The sequence below is a fragment of the Rhinolophus ferrumequinum genome, chromosome 18, assembly GCF_004115265.2.
Source record: "Rhinolophus ferrumequinum isolate MPI-CBG mRhiFer1 chromosome 18, mRhiFer1_v1.p, whole genome shotgun sequence".
NCBI lineage: Eukaryota > Metazoa > Chordata > Mammalia > Chiroptera > Rhinolophidae > Rhinolophus > Rhinolophus ferrumequinum.
In genome coordinates this window covers 24419861-24442118 of record NC_046301.1, presented here as the reverse complement: position 1 = coordinate 24442118, position 22258 = coordinate 24419861, and the positions used below count along the sequence as shown (strand labels likewise).

General features: G+C 40.4%; 1 protein-coding gene across 9 annotated transcripts in view; it reads right to left on the bottom strand.

The window, feature by feature from the left end:
* TRIM2 (tripartite motif containing 2) overlaps positions 1–22258 on the bottom strand; it is a 132557-nt gene that overhangs the window by 25151 nt on the left and 85148 nt on the right. For all 9 annotated transcript variants that reach the window (XM_033133942.1, XM_033133943.1, XM_033133938.1 and 6 more), the window contains exons 4-6: positions 11898–12049; positions 10516–10696; positions 8923–9646 (exon numbers count right to left, since the gene is read on the bottom strand). In XM_033133942.1, coding sequence (XP_032989833.1) covers positions 8923–9646; positions 10516–10696; positions 11898–12049 — 1057 coding nt within the window. The remainder of the gene's footprint in view (positions 1–8922; positions 9647–10515; positions 10697–11897; positions 12050–22258) is intronic.

The window sequence follows — 22258 nt, the reverse complement described above, 5'->3', positions numbered from 1 at the left end:
GGTAGGGACAAAAACCTGCCCGTTGCCCTCTTTGATTTAACCCTTTGTCCATCCTGCTAAGGACAAAGCCTGCTCTACTGAGAGAAGGCTCTGCAGGTGGCAGCAGTGGATGTGTGAAAGGAAGGGAAAAAATGGGGAGAATAGTGTTTAGTAGAGGTTCGGGGATGCCTTAGTTAGTCAAACAGATTTCATTTTGTTTCTGAAAAACACAGAGGTGATGTTGAAGGAGGGAGACTATCTGAGCAAAAAATACTAACACTTTTTTTTCTTTGCAGAAGGAAACACACATTTTGGAATGAATGCCGGTAGAAACGGGAAACCATTGTATTTGGGGGTATAATTTTAGAATGGAAAGACATATAGCTGGACTCCATATCAATACCACTCCGAACAAGGAAAGGAAGACTCTTTGCCACTGAAATGAATGCGAGATGCTCAGTACCTGCCAAGACTGACTGGGTCACGAGAGCAACGGAACTACGCTGCCGAAGAGAGGACCACACAGCTGGAAGGGGGTCCTCCATCCTCCCCTGAGCTCCAGGGTGATGTGTTGGCCCAGCTCTTATTCTTGGTCTCAAGTTAACTAGAGCTTGAGTCTGTTGCCCCACATGTAAATGAAATCACAGGGTTCGAGGCACGTCTGTTCCTCCAAGATTGCTTACACATTTTTAAAACAGCTAGATGGAACAGGCAGTGCCATTTTAATTTTCTAATATTTATTTTTAAAACTCCTTTTCCTTACGCCACATGGCTCAGTGTCTAAAGACCTGGGATTGGCATTACTGGTAACCTGCTCTGATTCTAACGAGCATCTTCTGTCTCATCAGTCATGATCATCGTTTCTTGTTCAAAACTCCACTGGTGCTTTTTAAGCAGAGCCGGATCACAGTGTCACTCATGAGGATTAAAGGAAACCACCAGCATACTCTTGAAGGTCAACTAATTGCTGACAATTTTTTTTTTTTTACTTGCAGTTAAACTAGAGAAATCTTGATATTGAGTAATGATGCAGAACTACCGTCTATCATCGTTATACTGAAATGACCACAGTCCAAGTGCTTATAAAGTGTTTCGTGACCAAAATAAAACAAAAAGAAATTTGTTTTAAATAGAAATTTGTTTTAAATAGAAATTTAAATAGAAATTCCAAAAGGTACAAATAATTTGGATTCATGCTTTACTCTTCCAGATTTTTAGCAAATTCTATTTAGACTATAGAAAAGTCCCCCCAAAGTATTCTAGACACATAATGAAAACTAGTTCTTTCACAATGAATCTAAATGTGGCACATATACATCACTTGTAAAATGTTTTCCCGTCTACTTTGTTGTAGAAGATTTCATTTGATGGCTACATTTTGGCTAGTAAAGTAAGTAACATGAATTTTAAAAGTCATTATAAACAATTTGGCAACAATTCCATAAGGTAATCAAACTCGTTTTTCCCAGATGTTGAACTAGCCTATGAAGCACAAAATGAATTTTTAAGCCAACAGCTTTTCCTCCCTGCTCCTCCTGGTCATCTCCACCCAGGGCCCCAGGAAGATTACAGAGGTAAGGGAATAAGGCCCTGAACTGAAATAGGACATCAACAACTGTAAACTTTTTTCCATCCCCTCTCCAGCTTAATGAGAAAATTAATGCTAAATAAATCTAGAAACTTAGAATGGAATAATGCAAGAAGATGGAACTGAGCCAACCAAGTAGGTTTGCTGAATGAATTATTAATGAGTGAGTAAATTACAACCTGCATTATTACATCATGGGAAAGTCAAATGTTCAGAATATTTACAGTACTTTCACATACTTTCTCTCATGCACTCCCTATAACGACCCCATAATTAGCAGCATAAATATTATCAGTCCATTTTATAGATGTGAATTTGAAGGTAGACATATCACAAGGTTAGAGAGACAGAGGGAAGACTAAAACCTGGGTTCTCCAGAGCAGGAGATTAGGAGATTTACATAACACTTTTTTCTGATACACACTAGGCTTCTTCCTAATTGGATTTTAGAATACCAGGTGTCTGAGGTGAGGGTGATTACCCTTTGGGTTCACGTGGATCATGAATTCCCCATAAAACCCTTTAGAAAACTCCATCTCTTATCACGTGGTATTTTAACTATATAACTGTCCGTCTCCCTCACTAAACTGTGAGCTTCCTAAGGGCAGAAACAACATCTGTCGTGTTCGCTTCTGCACCGTATAACACAGCGTGGTGCCTAGCTAGCACTCAGTAAATATTAGTGGCATCTTTTCCCACTTGACCCGTGCCAGAAGAGTTCCCAAGGATAAGTTGCTCAAGGGGTGAGGGCAGGGTTCCTATAATGACCTCAGATGCCAAATTAGCATGATCTCCTTTCCCTGAGATTTTGGGGACGGAAGATTTGAAGTGGTGGTTCGCAGAGGTGAGGCAGGGGAAAGCGGCGTAAAATATTATATGTTACTGTAAAGCCTCTGGACTCACGATAAGTGAATTTACACATCTATTTTGTATTACAAGAAAGCTCACTGCTCTAACTGCTCTAGAGTACAAATGAGTGTTCCATTCACTTACGGACTCACTAAGGTATGGTGTATGAATTACATAATTTGAAACAACTCAACTATAATTCTTTCACTCCTTCCCACATCTGGCTTCCGCCTTTGTTCGGGGCCTTTCTTTAGCAGCTGACAAACCCACGCTCATGGCGTCTAGTCAGTAAACTCTGACAGTGCCGGGAAAAATGATCCCTGGGTTTCAAGGAATCATCATCAACAGATGCTCTAAGCTACTTCCCTAAACTCATTCAGGACTGTTTTGCAATACGAGAATAACACAATAACTCATTCACAGTGGGCATATAATTAAGTTTTCAGGCGTGGGAGGCATCACATACCTCAACTTTGGGAAACTACAGTAGTTAAAGGCCATTTTAGATGAAGAGGAATCATTGTGCAATTGAAAAGCACAGGCGTCAGTCACAGACAGCTTGGGTTCCTACCCCAGCTCTCTGAGCCTCCTTTGTCAAAGATAAGGATAATTTATATGTTGTCCTGGTAATTTGGCTCTTGAGGGGCAGGGGCTGGGGAGCTGGGGGAGGAGCTCTGATTTGTATCATCTGCCCATTTCTAGAGTGTAAATACTCCCATCCTGGCTGATTTCAAGCTACCAACATGAAGTCACTAAACACAGAGTGGGGAGGTGGTTTGAGGGCCAGTATGAGCTGGCTCTAGCAAGCCACAAATTATGCTGTAGTTAGTATATTATACCATGGGGACATTAGGAACTGAAAGTGTATTATACTTACTAAGGATTTTAAGTAAGCTGACACACAAGTAGATTGCACAGTGCTTGGCTTAGGGAATGCCTGTTTCTTCTTCCTGCTTCTGTTCCCCATCCATTCTTTCCTAAACCAAAACTCCTATCTTTGACATTTTATTAAAACTCATGATTTAAAGTAACTTCTCTACACTTGTCACTTCCAAGTTCATCTCTAGCCCTGACTTCTTTGTTGAACTTCAAACTGCCTATGGTATTCTTCAACCTGGGTGGTCAAAACTGAAACATAACCTCTCTTCCTCTTACTTTGCTTATCTTGGTTGACAATGACAAAATAACAGCAACAACCATTTAGAGAGTCCTTACTATGTGCCTGCACTGTTCTAAGCCTTTATATATATTATTTTCATTCTCACTAAGTGATGTATGTGTTAAATTCATCCCCACATACAGATGAAGAAACTGAGCGCAGAGAGGTTAAATAAATTTCCCCAAATCATACAGCTAACAAACAGCAGGCTGGGGTTCAAATTGAGGAAATCAGGCTTTACTTGAGGGAATGAGCGCTTTACTTACTACGTTCTTACCTCTCAGGTTAACTATTACTTCTACACAACTATGAATATGTTAACTAGTATTACCTAGTTTGTCTCTCTAAAATGTATTGAACATTATTAGTCAGTGTCACTATTCTAAGCTCTTTTGTGTATTAATTCATTTAATCCCCCCTGTTCGGTAGGTTCTTTTTATCCCCATTTATGGAGGAAACTGAGGCACTGAAAAGTTAAGTAATTTACCCAAGAGTGCACCGATAAGAAAGTCACAGTGTTGGGGCTAGAACCCAGGGCAGTCTGACCTCAGAATCTACAGGCTTAACCATCATTCACTCATTCAGTCTACCGCCTTATACCCGTACTGCATTCAAGTCAAACAGCTAGATGCTGGATTTGGTCACCAAGTACTGCCTCTTTCCTCCTAAGTAGCTCATAAAGCTGCTATTTCCTCTCTACTGCATCAAATCACTCTTCATTCTGGCTCATGTGGACTACTGCAATAGAAAGCAGTTTCCTGCCTCCCGGGAGACATTTCCAATAGATACCCTATCATGCCTCCAGGGGCTCTGGAGATAAATATCTTAGTAAGTCACTACACTACATTACACTGCTCAGTGCTTCCCCATCACCCGTGTAGCAATGGTTCTCAAAACTCACTGTGCATAAACTTCATCGAAACTTACAGAATGCAGATTCCTGGCCCTTCCGCAGAGATTCTGATTCTGTAAATGCAGTTTGGAATTCAGGAATTCTCATTTTTACCTCAACTTTGGGAAATTACAGTAGTTAACGCACCCCAAAGAATTCAAGTGGTTTATGGACCACACTTTGAGAAACACAGGTATACAGAACACAGTCCCAGATCCTTACTAAAGAAACATAAACTTTTCTCTGCTTCTCTCTCCCTTCATTTGATGCTCCGGGATGATGGACTCGTGCAGTTCCTTGAAACTTCTCACCTTCACACATTTGTACCTGCTTTGTACCTTTATCTAAAACACCCTTTTCCTCCTTCCATCAGATAGATTCTTTCAAAGCCAGCTTAGTTTATATGTCATCTAGGAACCTTCCCTAACCCCCACTGCCTGCCAGCCTCCTCCCCCATCCCACCCCAATTTCTGTGCTTTGATTCATACTGAAAATATATTTTTTTTCCATCTGTCTCCTTCTAGACTGTGGCCTGCTCCAAGTCAGAGTCAGAATCTCATTCCTCTCTTTATACCACGACCCAGCCAAGTGTCTGGCACATAGTAGGTACTCAAACAGCAAAGTTACAGCTAACTAGGGGGGCCGGATAATCAGTGAAGAAGGTAAAATTTGAGTCAAATTTATCATCCCTGAAAATCTTTTATATCACTCAGAAAGTGATGACTCACTTTCACTAACACACAAAATTAACACATTATTTAGGGTTGTTGTATGAGCCCTAACACACATATTATGAAAACTATGTATCTTTAACACAAAATTGGTAGCACAAGGAGTTTAGTATGTGTGAGACCAGTTGAGGGAAGAGTAGAATCACAATTGCCACCTCAGATGTGTAGCTCCGAGTTTCAGTGAATTCTGGATTACAAGTGGCAGGCTTTAACTCATGCACAAAGGGACTGTTCAAATCATGAATGTTCTATTACAGTGCACCTACTACCCTGACTGTACAGACATACTTAAGGTTCTCAAGCAAAGATATAACTAAAAGAAAGTTGAACTCTTTTAATTATTAGTATAAGCGTTTCCCATTTGTAGCTAACAGTATACTTGTTGAAAAGACAAGTTCTTAGCAGGCCAGCACTGTTTGTCTTGATACTGCCTCACATAGTTCCATGCAGGGGAGTACATGGAATGATTGCCTTTGAACTTAGTGCACTGTTGTCTGGTCTGTGTGTCCCTGGCCTCAAAACTGGGACCTGACAATGGTAAGTGGTAAATCACACAGTAGGTCACAGTTTGATCCTACTTCAAATGGTCAAAGTACTTATGCAAAGTGTTCTTCTGGGTATTATTGGGGGATTATAAATGATTAAAGATACCATCCTTGACCTGAAGTAATTTACAGTCTTATTGGGAAATAAGATCCATGCATAAATAATAGTAATCACAGTGGCTTCTTCAAGAGAAGGTGGTACTTGAGGGAAGAATAAAATTGGGGAAAGAATTCATGGACAAATGTGCCCAGGTGTGAAAGCACAGAGGTCATTCAAGAAGGAGTGGGCTCCAACGCTGATTTGTCCTGCCTCATCTCCAGCCACTGCCCTCATCACCTCCATTCCTCTGACCTTAGCTCACCCTGCGTCTTTTCCCAGGATGTGTCCCCCTGAAATATCAGTCATGTGCACTCCTCTTCACCTTGCCGTTGCTCTTCACACTGCCCTCTGCCTGGGGTGCCATTTCCACCTGTCCACTTGGATGAGTCATACTCATCATTCAAGTCTTGTTTAAATTTTCTCATCTCCATAGCTTTTCATCACCTCACCCATAGCATGAGAGTTAGTTGGTCATACATCTGTCACCCCAAACGATAAGTTCCTTGAGGGAGCAGATCTCATTTCTTTCATCTCTAAACACACCTAAAAGAGATGTCTTTTGTCTCAGGTGAGAATCACAGGTGGACATGATGATTACTGATAATCTTAACAATAGTAAAACAATAACTACCATTAATTAAGCACTTACTATACATAGGCAGCCATTTATTTTACGAGAATTCTTTCTCAGTCCACCCCCACAGCCACCTTAAGAGTTAGGTAATATTTCATTCCCTTTATTTTACAGAGAAAGAAACCCGGTTACAAAAGGGTAATCCCGTTGCCCAGCTGGCAAAGAGGATCAGGATTTAAACCCAGATCTGTGCCTTTCTCCTCTCTGCAAACTGCCTGGGGAAGGAGACTGGGGTCCCTTGGCTGGCGGAGGGGAGGTTTGAATTCAACGCTGACTTTGTTCTTAATACAGGAGATCAATGGACAGTAGCGACTTAACTTTTTCTAAAAGGAAAGGTAGTAGGGAAAAGCTAGTGTCTTAATTGCATGAGCAAAAGCATATTTTTTATTTATTCAGCTCCTCCCATATGCCAGGCATAAAGCTTGGAATTTGGAACAGTTCTCGGTAGCAGATATTCTTGTTTTTTCATTTGATGGACATGGAAACTGAAGCCCAGGGAAGCTAAGAGACCTGCCCAAGTTTCAATTAAGTGGCAGAACCGGAGTGGCAGACCTGGGAGACTCCCAGTCCTGCGCCTGCACCAGCTCGTCCACTCTGCTTTGGCGGATCAACAACTTCTGCACCCACACTGCACACATGGCCAGTAAATGTATGGGGCCTCCAAGCTCTGAGCAGACAACTTATATATAACATCACGGTCTTTACCAAGATTCAGCCTAAAGTATTAACAGAACAGTATTTGCCCAAGAATGTTACAAGGAGTCTTATTTTCTCCAGTCGTCCGTGGAGAAAGTTCTCTGGTCAGAAAAGTTTGGAAGTGCTGCCTGTTATCCTTCCCCTGCCTTGGAGACTTAAAGAGCATGTCAGCAGATTCTAAAGCTTCTGCAGCTTAAAAAAAAAAATCTGTTTCCTTCCTTTAAGCTAAGGTTTCCCCAATCTATATTAGAACTGTTTTTCTACACATGCCAGTTAATACACACGCAGTGCTGTTTTAGAGATCCTGCCATGCAGGATTGAAGAGGCAGAAAGAGAAGCAGGCTGGAGCTACTTTTGGATACAGTAACTACAATGGAGACATTTTGCTTTAGAATTGTCAGATGGCTTGTGGTTTGTATTTAGTTTGCTTTCTATTGAGAAAATAAACAAAAGAAAATACATTAGTCTCAATCAACATCAACTTTTGTTTCCATATGAAAGAAAGAAAAAACATCTGGGGGTGGGGATAAGGAGGAAAGTGAGGGGATTAGAAAGCACAATCGGTAACCACAAGATTGCCACGGGGATACGAAAGTCAGTTTGGGGAATATAATCAACAATGTTGTAAAGATTTTGTAGGGTATCCGATGGACACTTGGCTCATTAGGGAGACCACCTCAGGGATGATGTAGATGCCTGATCACGCACTGTACACCTGAAGCTGAAGCTGAACAATAATGAATGTCAACTACAATTATATATATATATATATATATATATATATATATATATATATGTATATATATATGTATGTATATATACACATACATATATATGGTTACAAGAAGAGGAGTACAACATTAACAATAGAGACAGTGGAAATGTAATGGCTGTATGTGATGTCAGAGGGGTAGTAGATGGGGGGAAGGGGGTTATCACTGTGCTAGGGATATAAATGATAAATGTTGAACTGTTACACTGTTTTGTACACCTGAAACTAACTAACTAACTAAATAAATAAATAAATAAAATCAGAGGCAATAAATCAGACAAGGGAAGGAAGGGAAGGGCTATTTACATACCCAAATCTCTTGTCTCATCCTGCACCTTCTTGCTTCTGCCCCCACCCCATTCCATTCTCTAGGTTTGCCCCCACCCTCCCCTCTTTGGGGCTGCTCTCCAGCTAGCTACACACACACTGGAGGTGACCACAACTGGCAATGCACCATGTCCCCCACGTCCAGCATTTACATGAGTACAGAAGCAGTGACAGACCCTCTGCCCACAGTGCAGCCTGAGCTGGCAGATTTCAGAGAAATGCACAAAGTTATCTGATACAACGATCTCTCTGCCTTTTGGGTTAGGCAGTACTCTAAAAACATTCCTATAGGGAGTAAAAGATTGCCAACATTTTCTTTCAGTTTTCCAGATTAAGAGTGCTTTTTTTCCTAATTCTTTTTTTGCTTATTTTCGTTTCAAATTTTCTGCAATGAATATGCAGCATTAAAAGAGAGGAGGAAGGAGGAGAGGGGGAGGAGGAGGGAGCGAAGCGGGACGGGGGGTGGGGGGGGGAATAAATCATAATATCTCCAGAGAAAGAGACTGCATAAGCTCACCTAATAAAATATACCAGTGTCTCCCAACACCTCCAGGTAGAAGTTCTGACCTGCAATGCTCCTCCTTGAGACAACACTCTCCCAAGCTACCCCTTACCCAAAGCTCTGCCTGCAGGCGCCGCCTTCTCCTTACCCACTCGAAAGATCAAATCGTCTTCGATGGGATTCTCTTTTCGTTTCCCAGTGCTGTACATGCTTGCGGGTCTTTTCACCGCTTTCTGCTTTACGTGACCGCTTCCCGGGGATTTCACGCGCCTTTTCACGCCCTCGGTGGTGGGCGACACATCCGCTGACCGGATCACTTTCAGCTTGAACGGGCTGCCTCGGATGTGCTGGTCGTAGAGTCTCAGAGAGAGAGTAAAGTCCCCTTCCTTCTGGACGGTGTACAAAAACTCGTAGGTGCCGTTTTTGTTGTCGAGGATTTCTCCGTCGGCCACACTGCCATCGGGCGTGCTCAGCTCCGCGGTGATGTAGGCATTGCCGGTTTTACAAAGCTCCCCGTCTTTGTCCTTGGTTGTTATGGTAACGAACATGGGCTGCCCGATTATGGTCTGCCGCAGCCCCTCGCCAGTGGCCACCGTCTCGGATGCCACAGCGTTGGTGGTTAAGATCGTGCCAAGGTTGTGGATGGACTTCTTGAGCCCTTCGGTCTCCACGATGAAATCCAGCTGGTCATTCTCCCGCGGGTGCAGGGGGAAGTCCTGGTCCGCCAGTTCGTTCAGCTTCTCGCTCATCTGCTTCTTCACCAGCAGCACCTCCGTTTCGGTGCCGTGGTTAAGGGCCTGCGCAGTGAAGTTGCTGCAGCTCTTAATACTCTCCTGCCCCTCGAGCAGAGTATCCAGCTGCGACTGGAGGACCTGTGGGCAAAACCGAGCGGGGTGAGTGCTTCCTGCAGCTCGAGAGCTCAGCCACAAGAATGCAGCGGCGCGCTGGGGCTGTGCTCTCCGCGGGCCAGCACCGTTTCTGCACCTGCCCACTCAGCGAAGGATGTTTCATTTCACCCAGTGAATCCGGTTCTAATGCATCATCCTACACTGCATGCCCAGTACCTTCTCTTTCCGTTTCGCCTCGCCCTGTTTCTCCCACACACATATTTCCTGGTCATGTGTTTTTGACAGGACCCAGCACAAACATCACCCACCACCAAGAGCTTGGCGAACAGACTGCTATGTCTGACATCTGAAATATTCATCATTCAGTGTCTTTCCTCAATGTCCAAAGCTCCCCTGTCACCACCAAAAGGAACAGAAACCAGACAAATGAAAAGTCTCCACACCTGAACCTCAGAAGCTTTTCCTCCTTGGTTTTGTGCTCAGACATGCAGAGTGAAACAAAGCCTGCAGTCAGGGTTTACTTTGCAGTAGACGAACAGGTTGGTGTGGATGAGAGAGCAATTAAAAGGCTATTAGAGTTGTAATGAAGGAGGAAAAACAGCCCACTTTAACTTTAAGTCCTGAAAGCATCACTTTATATGCAACCTCGCCTTGTGTCAAATTATAAATTAGGACTTAAAGTCACAGAATCAGAGTTTAGCTGAAAACAGGAAGGGGAAAAAAATAGATGGCGATGCCATTAAATGACAACTCCTGTTAACTGTGCAACAGTGACACGTAGGGGCCCACTTGTGTTCCCTTTGCTGCTGTTAGAACACAGCAAGCTAGTGCCAAGAAGCGTCCCAGACATCGCGTCTCTTCCAGGATATTTGTGAGAACAGCTGGAGTCTTACTTTGTGTTTGAGGCCATAGTTGACCTCCAGTTCCATCAGTAGCACACTCTTGCGCACATTTAAAGTCTTCTGGAGCTCATCAAAGGTGGAATGGATATCATCCACAATGCTGGCCTTTTGGTTGGTTAACTGATGAATGATTTCGGAGATGAACTGAAGAGCAGAATCTATTTCTGGGAGCCTGGAAAACAGTTGTTCGAGATCATTATTATTTAACATCAACCTGGAAATAGTAAAAACAATCTACGTATCTAAACACAGTATTTTGTCCAAAAACACTTTCGGTGCCTTTCATCATCTTTCAAAAGTAAACACTGGACAACAAAAGGAATAAGACATAATTACAGCCTTTGAGAGAAGAGACTTTGAGTGCCCATGACTATTTCAATCTACCTTAGTCATCTAATTTTTATCATGGATGGCACAAAGCGCTGAAGGTCTCCAAACCCCATGGCTTTTCCTCACCCGGTAAACCAGGCTCTCTCAAATTTGACCCTATGGGTATTTTGAGCCAGATAATTCTTTGTTGCAAAGGACTGTGCTGTCTATTACCAGAGGTCTAACAGCATCCTGTCCTCTACCAGATGCCAATAGCACCCCCCCACACACACAGTTGTGACAGTAAATTGTCTCTAGGCATTGCCAAATATCCCTTGGAGGGATGGGTGTGGAGGGGATAGATCACCCACGCTGAGAACCACTGTTCTAAATATACAGCTACATCTTTTTCCCCAATTATGTGAAAACTTATCTAAACGTAGAGTTTCCTGGGAACTTCTTGCAAGTTCCCAAGTTCTTTTAATTAGTATAGAATAACCACACTTTTATCATTACAACTATTGGCAAAGAGATTTATTTTCAGCTGGCTATTTATTTCCTCCCTTTGGTCTTTCTCATGCATCACACAGTACTCTGTCCCTTTATTTCCATGCCAAGAAAAGAGCCTGGTAGCAGTGAAACGTCAGGAAAATAGAGCAATCTCTGCTTGATACCATTTTGTTGGGCTCAAGAAGGGAGGAGCCAGTCAGCTGACAATTGGTCTGTAAGTACGTCAAGCACAGCAACTAAGAAAGGCTCCTCAGAGAAGCTGGTTATAGGCACCAATTTCAGAGATCTCCTGAGATTATTTTCCTCGAGTACATTTTATTCATTTCATCATACTCAGGTCCTAAAATAAAAACGCCACCACTCATAACATAAGGAGAACTTTCCCAAGGGGCAGGGGACGTCCCTTATCACTTACTAGTTTATGACTACAGACCCACCATCAGAGGAGAATTTATTTAGGTGACATGAACCCACTGTCCCACTGAGAAACGAGACCCTGAGGCCAAGTATCAAGCACAGGTGCCCAGCGGGGAGCCAGAGGGAGGTGTGCGCACCTTTTGTTGACAGCGTCCAGCTGGACCTGGAGGGAAGCCTTGTGTTGCTCTACCACATCCTTGAGGGGCACTGTGGGGTGTTCTGCGTGCTCCCCCTCAGTGCACTCCCGACACATGGCGGTCTCACAGGACTGGCAGTAAAAGTCCATCACCTGTGGGTAACACAAGAACAATTCCAGGATTGGGGCCACGGACTGAGGGCTTACGATGCCCCTGACCTTGACTTGCAATCTCTCATTTAATTCTCACAGCCTCCCCAGGATGTCGGAAATATTATGTCCAGTTTCACAGGAAAAAAAGGAAAGAGAAACTTTTATGTGCCAGACCTCAAACAGAGATGGACTGGACTCCAAAGCTGCTACTAGAGCCACAAAACCCGCTTTTCTGTGGCTGCTTGATTAAGGCAGAACAGTGGGGGGCTGTGGTGCTCCAACGTTTTGGTCTCAGGACCCCTTTATGCTCTTTATAAATTATTGAGGACGGCAAAGTGCTTTGGTTAATGTGAGTTACACCTATAGGTATTTATCATTTTAAAAATTGAAACAGAAAAAATTTAAATATTTATTAATGTATTAAAAGCAATAATAAAACCATTAAACGTTAACATGAATAATATAATTTATGGAAAATACATTTTGCAAAACAAAATATTTTATGAGAAGAATGGCATTGTATTCCATTTTTGTAACTCTCTTCAGGGTCTAGCTTAATAGAAGACAGCTGGATTCTCGTATCTGCTTCTGCATTCAATCTGTTTCGACAGCGCACATCATACAGTCTTTGGAAAACTGCACTGTACACTATTAAGAAAATGAGAGCAAAAAAGGCAAATAAAGTCTTAGCATATTACAAATATAGTTCTGACCATGTGGACCCCTGTGAAAGGGTCTTGGGACCCATGAAGGCTCCTGGACCACACTTTGAGAACTGCTACTGTTTGGATAAGAGAAGAGCTGGACTGAGCAGTTTGCAGCCTGCCTTCACCACTTATGTAACCTCACTGTGTTTCCATTTTTCCTCTGTCAGATGGAGACAACAAGAGTAAGTTACTTCCTTCAGTAGATTAACATGCACAAAGAAGTTAGATGTTGCCTGGTACATAGTAAGTTCTTAATAAGTAGTAATGGTGATGATACTGATAGCATTTGCTTACCTGAAAATAAAACCACTTCATCCCGGTTATTATGAACTCTCAGTAATAATATAACATAAAGACTGAAAGTTAGTTTCCTTGTGAAGGTATTCCCCTTATTCTTTCAACTGAAAATAACTTCTTCCAATTTTGAATTCCCAAAGCACTTTGGGGGTGGGGGTGGGATCTGTTTCTTAAAGTATTATATACCTACAGAAAATGGTATACATCCTAATACAAACTGATAGATTTTCACAAAGTGAACGCACCCACCAAAGCACTTTTATTCATACCCCATTTATGAAATATTTATGAGATTTTAAGTTACTGAGCACAGGAACTCTCTCATCCAGAGCTTAGGTAATTCCGTGCACATAGTAGGTATTTAATAACACGGCTGAATGAGTGAACTGTATGCTGTCTATAAGAGACTCGCTTTAGATCCAAAGACAGAAATAGGTTGAAAGTAAAAGTTGGAAAAAGATATTCTATGCAAATAGTAACCAAACAAGAGATGGAGTGCCTATTCCAATATATTAGACAAAACAAAATTTAAGACAAAGGTTATTATAACTGACAAAGAAGGACATTATATAATGATAAAATAGTCAATCCATCAAGAACTATAACAATTATAAATACATATGCTCCCAAAAACAGATCCCCAAAATAGATGAGGCAAACTCTGACAGAATTGAAGAGAGAAATAAACAGTACATAATAATAGTTGGAGATTTAAATATTCCATTTTCAGTAATGATAAATCAATTAGATGGAAGACCAACAAAGAATAAGAGAACTTGAGCAATATTGTAAATTGACTAGACCTAACAGATGTGTACAGAACACTCTATTCAATAACAGAATATATATTTTTGTCACGTACACATGGAACATTCTCCAGAATAGGCCATACATTAGGTAACAAAAATCTCAATACATGTAAAAAGAATGAAGTCATACAAAGTATCTTCTATGGCCACATAGAATGAAATTAGAAATCAATAACAGAAGGAAATCTGGAAAATTTATGAATATGTGGAAATTAAATAACATATTCTTAAACATACAATGAATCAAAGAAGAAATCACAAAGCAAATTAGAAAACACTTTGAGATGAATAAAAATAACACAACACACCAAAACATATGAGAGAAAGTGCTCAGAGCAAAATTTATAGCTGTAAATACTTACATTTAAAAGAAGAAAGATCTCAAATCAATAACTTCGGCTTCCACTTTAAGGAACCAGAAAAAGAACAACATACTAAACCCAAAGCAAGCAGAAGAAAGGAAACAAAGATGATAGTGGAGGTAAGGAAATTTGAGAATAGGAAAACAATAGAGATAATCAATGAAACCAAAAGGTGGTTCTTTGTAAATAAAGATCAACAAAATGGACAAACACTATGGACAGTTATATACCAAGAAATCCAATAACTTAGATAAAATGGACAAATTGCTAGAAACACACAAACTACCAAACGTGACTCAAAGAAGAAAAAATCTGAACAGACCTATCATCAGTACACAGATGAATCAATATTCAAAAAACTTCCAACAAAGAAAAACTCAGGACCAGATGGCTTCACTAGTGAATTCTACCAAACACTTAAAGAATTAGCAATACTTCGAAACTCTTCAAAAAAGGGAAGAAAAGGGAACATTTCCTGTCTCATTCTATTACTTTAGCAATACCCTGATACCAAAGCCAAAGACATTACAAGAAAATTACAGACTAATATCCCTAATGAATAGAGATGCAAAATTCCTTAACAAAATACTAGCTAACTGAATCCAGCTGCATACATATTAAAAGGATTAGACATCATGACCAAATGGGATTTATCCCAGACATGCAAAGGTGGTTCGCATACAAAAATCAATGTAGATATCATACATCACACTAATACAATAAAGGGGGAAAACCCCACAGAATCACCTCAATTGATGCAAAAAAAAACCACACAAAAAAAACATTTGACAATATCCAACACCCTTTTTTGATAAAAACACTTACCAAACTAGAAACAGAAGGAAACTTCATCAACCTAAAGGGCATAAAGGACATCTACAAAACCCACAGCTAACATACTTAATGGTGATCCCCTAAGATCAGGAACAAGACAAGGGTGTCTCTTGCCACGTCTATTCAATAATGTACTAGAAGTTCTAGCCAGGGTATTTAGGCAAGAAAAAGAAATAAAATGCATCCAAATTGGAAAGAAAGGAGTAAAAATTTCTCTGTTAAGAGATGACATGGTCTTATATATAGGGAAAGAACACACACACACACACACACACACACAATTAGAACTAACAAATGAATTCAGCAAAATTGTGGGATATAAGACCTAGTTCATACCAACTAGGATAGCTGGACTTAAAAAGCCAGATAATAACTAGTGTTGACAAGAATGTGGAAAAATCCAAACGCTCATATTTTGCTGGTGGGAATGTAAAATGATGCAGCTGCTTGTGAAAACAGTTGACGGTTCCTCAAAAGTTAAACATAGAATTACCATATCACCTATCAATTCCACTCCTAGGTATATACCCAAGAGAACTGAAAACATGTCCACACAAAAACTTGCTCACAAATGTTCTTAATAGTATTATTCATAATAGCCAAAATGTGGAAACAACCCAAATGTCCACCAACTGATGAATGGATAAACAAATTGTGGTATATGCACACAAGGGAATATTCTTTAGCCATAGAAAAGGATGAAGTTCTGACATAGGCTGCCATAGAGATGAACCTTGATTAACATTATGATAAATGCTAGATGCCAGACTTAAAAGGCCACATATTGTAAGATTCCATTTATATCAAGTGTCCATATGGACAAATCCATAGAGACAGAACGCAGACTGGTGGTTGCTAGGGGTTAGGGCTAGGGGGTGGGGAATGAGTGGCCACTTAATGGGCATAAAGTTTCTTTTGGGGATAATTAAAAATTTCTGGAATTAGATAGTGGTGATGTTTGCACAACCTTCTGAATATACTAAAAGCCACCGAATTGAACACTTTAAAATGGTTAAAATGTTGGATTTTGTGTTATGTGACTTTTACCTCAATTAAAAGAAAAAGTTGATTGCAACTTTGAAGAGACAGCAGCAGACCTGGGTCATTGCTCCTGATTCAGGATCCTAAGTGTTGCTTGGGAAGCAAAGGCCCTGAAATCATTTTGAAGTGTCAACAACTATTCATTCGCAAGTACTTATGCTTGGGTTCTGACAGCTTTGACTCCAGCTGAAAGTTAATTGTGTGAGGTGTTGCGACTCTGCTGAGCTCATCCATCCTGAACTGAGATGCTGCTGCTGCTCCCAGGGGGTGGGTGGGCCAGAAGCTAGGATGAGCTGATCGTTGCTGACAGGTAGTCACCATTTGTGTTCATTAGAATAGAAGATGGCCAGGACCATATGCATTACTAACTGCTGAAAAGGATGGTCAGGGCCTTGCAGGCAACCCTCAGGCTTCTGAAAGTGGGAACTTGTTACTAGCAGGGCATACCAAATGAGGATCTCTCCTTTGCACCTCCTGGTAACATCCTCATTAGTCAGGCCTAAGCAAGCAACAAGGGGGTGGGTGGGGGAGGGGTTTAATGATCATTCCTGTTCTGGGACTGCCCAGGCATGAGTTCCAGTGTCTACTTTAAGTGCAAAGAACCTCTTAAATCACTGAACCGCTATACCCGTTTCTCTTTGTATTTGGACAATGCAGCCATGGCAGTTTAATTAGAAGACAGATTGTGTCACAGCACTTAAAGTAAATGACAGGCTTTCATCCACATGTGCTAATCAGCACCAGGCAGTTTATCACAGCAACATCCTGCTTTATTGTTAATTACCAGATTTTATTAACCTTCAGACGCTTGAACTGTTTTTAAAGATTTACCCATGGCAATTAACTGCAGCAATTTATCTGTAATATTGCATGCATTTGGCTTGAATCTGCAATGAGGACCCCGGTTTCAAAGCAGCAGCAGTGAACTGCAATCTATGATGAAAAAATAGAGTGATTCAAGACAACACGCTGCTAATTTTCCAAGGCCTTTTGCTGGTTTATAAATTCTATGATTTCAAAGAATCATAATGACCTCACATAGGGAAAGTGCTCAAAACATACTTTAAATAGCTTCATTCCCTTCAAGGAGGATCAAACTCTTTAGATAAATTTCATTTGTAGTGTGATTTGATGTAATGCATTTGGCAGAGAGACAAGGTAAAGTTTTAACCTAAAGAATTCTTTAATTTTGCTGGAATTAGTATCTGAGTTTCTGCTTAGCAGCCTGTGACATCCAATGATCTCTATTGCGAGGTGTGCTCAGGAAATACATCTTTAGGAATTCTTTTGTGTTTGTTCTTCAGGCACTAATGACATATTTCGTTCTCCAAGGTTCTCTAAGTTTGATAGAAAATTCCTTTTTCTAAAAATTCACAGTAATTGTAAAGAGTCAACCTCTATTTCAGTTGGATGTACCACCACTTTCTCAGGAACGCAAGCTAGATACCGGGGAGTCCTGCTGTCCCCACCAGTCCACCCAGCCGATCAACTCTTGCACAGCTCACTTCTCCAGTCTTGTTCTGGCTGCTCTGGATCAGGCCCCCTCTGTGGGTTATTCCAGCAGGCTCCCAGGTGGTTTCACTACCTCAGGCCCATTCTCTTAGAACTTACCCTCCCTCCCTATCACATCTCCAGTTACTCCGAAATGAGCAAAATGCAAATCTTAACCCGGGCATTCCAATGCTTAACAGTTTCCTTTCATAGCCCCCCATGACTTAGGACAGACTCAAGTTTCTCAAAATGGCATCCAGTGTCCTCCAAGACCTGGCCCTTTTACTTCTCTAGCCCGTCACCCACCACTTCCTGGATCCTGGAACTCTGGGATCATATAGAAAATTATAGTCCCTCTGCTTTTCCATTCTCTGTGCCACTTTGTCCCTTCTGCATAGAATACCCATCTCCTTTTTATACTACATATATACTAATTAAAAAACAAACTAAACATATAAGAATACTCACATATTGGCATAAATGTCGTATGTTACCAAAACATCAGTGTGAATGGCTACCCAATTATTAGTTTTATGGCTTACCATAATTTAACCATTTCCCTAAAATTGCACATTTAGATTATTTCTGATTTTTACTAAAATATAAAATTTTCAATTAATGTTCTTATATCAAATCTTCATTATAATCTCTAACAATTTCCTTAGAAATATTTCTATCAGTCAACTTACTGGATTAAAGGATAAGAAGTTGCATAAAAACACGCATTGCATTTTGTCAAATTGATATAAACTTTTTGAAGAGCAATTTCCCTCCTACCCACAGCTCATAAAAATATCTCACCATACCCTCATCAGCACAGGTTATCTTTTTTATAAAATTGTAGCAAACTTGAGAATATTTGACTATTTGTGAAGCTCAGCAATTTTTTTCTTATGATTATTAGCCGCTTATATATTCCCTGTGAATCTTCTGAGTTCTTTGTCCATTTTTCTTAATTTTTAAGAGTTCTACATTGTAAGAATTTGCTGGGGTATTTTAATTAAGAATTTTACAGCTACTTTCATAAAATGAATGATTAATACTTTTCTTCTTATTTTGCCTCTACTAGATTTTGAATAGATCAGGGCTATGAATAGATCTTAAGCAAATTGGGCAGCTTTCTATCTTTTCTTATGACCCAGAAGTATACATACTATGAATCGTATCTGTTTTATACAGGTTTAAAAGAATTCAGTTTTAAATTAACTTTTACTAGTTTCTTTCAAGATTATCAGTCTGTTCAAGTTTTCTTGATCTTTTGTAATTTCCTAGATTATCACCTGCTTCATTCAGACTTTCAATATATTAGCCCTTAGCACATAGAATTGATTTACTTATTTTAAAAATCTTCTTATCTGTATTAAGGTCTCTTATTAGCCCTATTTTGATTTATCTATGTTTCCCTTCATTGCTTTATCAGATTATTTCATTACTTTAAAAAATTCAGCTCTTAGATTTATTCAACTGTTTTATTATTTTCAAACTCTGTTTATTTTTTCTTCTTTTATGTTCCATATATCTTGCTGTTTTTCCTAACGGTTTCCAAACTGGTTTTCCTAAGAGTTGAATTGAACTCTTTTTAAATAAATACTTACGCCTATAAAATTTCCTGAGTACAGATTTAACTTTACCCTGTGCCTTTAACAGAGAAGGTTTCTACTTTCAATATTTTGTAATATGTCTAATTTTGCTATTTTCTTTCTTAGATTAAATAATTATGAGCTTTTAAAAAAGATTTGGGGTTTCTTCATAACATACGTTACTATGCAATTTGAGTGCATTGGGGTGTAGGAACTTGGTTTACACATTGGGAAAAATGTAGTAATTTTTGTGACCTAGTATATGACCAATTTTAATTGCTCAAATTCTCACCATCTTAAGAGCTTAGCTTCAGCATATGCCTTTTAATTTGTGGGAGGCAGATTATCAAGTGAAAGTACTTACTCTTTTCTCTGAAAGTCATCCTTCCTGCTTCAAGTCCACTGATGCTATTCTTGTTCTACCTGTATCATCTCCAATATGGACAACTCAATAAACTCAGAACTGATGTCTCTGCTACTCCATTCCTCTATGTAATGCCACTAATACTCATCTCCTCTTTAAAGGTTGTAATGCTTTCCCACTGCGTATGGAATTTAGGTCAAATATTTTCTCAATGACATTCAAAGCTCATCACCGTTTCTCCCTATCTATCTTACCAGGCCCATCCTGTGTTCTCCAGCCCACCTGTGTTCCCACCCCACCCCTACTCCCACTTCTGTGCTCTAGCAGCACCGAGCTACATGCTGTTTCCTGAATTCCACAACATACTTACCTTTACTTATTGAAGTAATCGTTCCAGTTGTCACTATTTCTCAATCTATATGATTGCTTTTCACATCCCAGATTTAGACCAGTGTCTACAGAAGGCCTCCTCATGTTTCTAAAACACCCCTATCAAGTCAGATCTCCAGAGAGCTCCATACCTGGATGACATTTTATACCCAATTAAAAATGTCCTCCTAGTCTAGTATTTAGAATGTGAGCTCCAGAAGGAGACAGCCTCAGTATTCACTAAGAGACAGTGTGAGAGATGGTCAAACTGCTTTTGAAGGCATCACTGAAAGTTCCTTTTACAAAAGTTACATGGTAATTTTCCCTTATAATACAGTGCATGAAAAACTTATAGTGATTGATAGTCTGGTGTGCTTTCAATTAAATAATTAAAGATAGCTAATCCCTGATGTCTCTTTTATTTTGGTTCCCAAAAAGCTCAGGGTGCTATTTCCTCCTGGTTTAGCTTTTATGATGTGTCAATTAGTCTGTGACTTAAACTGCTCAAGTCTGTTTCTTCATCTATAACACGAAGGTCACTAACTCCTACTTTGCAGAGTGGTGTGTAAGAAACCAAGCATGGTGTCTGGCACATTTATTCAACAAATAGATACTGATTAACTCTGCAGAGACTAAATATACAAATGGACAATGGCCAGGCCGTATGTAAAATTAGTACTCTGACTCACAAGCTACCCAGGAAACCGACTCCATATCTACAATAAATAACCCAGGAAGTCAGCCTGCTATAAATCACATTTGTAGGCAGTCAGACTGCTACCTCTAATAACAATCCAAAAAGCTAAATAACTTCCATAACAACTGGCCCCAAACTAGGACGTGATTACTAATAGCACCCCTAATTTTTGTCCCCACTTCCAACTTAGGACCAATCAGAGACAGCCAAATATGTACCCCTAAATTACCACACAGGATGCCCCCCCTTCCAGGTAACTGGCTTCCAGCTTCTCCATGCCAACGTCATTCCATCAGGGCACACCTGAAGCTTTCCCTTTTTTTCCTACGATAGAGCTTTCCCATTCCTCTGCCTGCCTTTGACTCTCTGCCAAAACACAAGTGACGGTGTCTAACTCCTTGATATAGCAAGTTGGGAACACAGAGCCTTTGCTTATTCTCAGCTGGTCGGTCTCCGACGATTTCCACACTTTCATATATACCTGTGCTTATCGCTAGAGGTATAATGGTGAACATGGTCCCAGCCCTCCTGGAGCTCACCTTCCAAAAGGAAAGCCAGCAGACCAAGAAGTCAACGAACACACAGGTGAAGGCATGCAGAGGGCAGTGAATGCCATGAGGGAGATCAAGAAAGTGATGTGATGGTGGGTAACTTGGTGTCAGAGGTGGCCCGCCTTAGCGCTGTTAGACAAGACTGCTCTGCAGGAGAAATCTGAGCTGACACATAAAGGGTGACAATAAGCTAGCCACTTAAAGAGAGAACAAAGAACACTCCAGGGATAAGGAACAGAGAACAGCCAGGCTCCAAGGTGGGAAACCACAGGGCAAGTTCTAGACCTGTGAGGCTGCCCTGTAGTGGGCAGAGAGAATGCTCTGAGATAAGGCACATAAACAGGAATTATGGCCAATAATAATGGCTTTGCTCCAACTATCTTTTGTCGCTTGAATGTCTTATTATACCCGAGCCTTATATTATGAGCAGTTTCCAACACTATTGAAGTGGCCATCATATAAGGAAAAAAGGAGATAAAGTGATTAATTAGGAATAATTTTAATAGCTAACATCTATCTAGAGCTTTCTATATGCTTGATAGAACTTAGACATTTAACTCGCCCCTTATCCTCTATGGTAAATACTATTATTACTTCATTTTCGTAGATGAGGCAGTGAGACACAGAGAATTTAATAAACTGGAAAAGCTGACACAGGGAACACGTTGAAGAGCAGGATTTGAAGTCTAATTCTCAAGCCAGAGCTCTCGGCCACCACAGAGTCTGCCTCTTCAGGTCACACAGCCATTGTAAGTCCGTTATTTGATGCAGGTCCCATTGAGTTTATAACAATCATTGTACTTTCTAGTGGCAAGAAATAGGTTTGGAATTCATAGTCTGTGATCTATGATCAGGGACTTCCATATCTTCCAAATTTGATTTATGATTAAGGAATAGGGTCTAACGGAGCATGAGAAAAATGTCTCTCACAGAACTGTAATCAACATTTCAACAAACGTCCCCAATTTGCTGAACTTATCCAGTATTAAATCTTTATCCATAATTTATTACACAGATGTGTATGGGGGTCAATGTATGCCCAGCTTGTGAATAGTTATGGGTTTGGTCTCCTCGGAAACCAACAATATGAGCCTTATAAGTGGACAC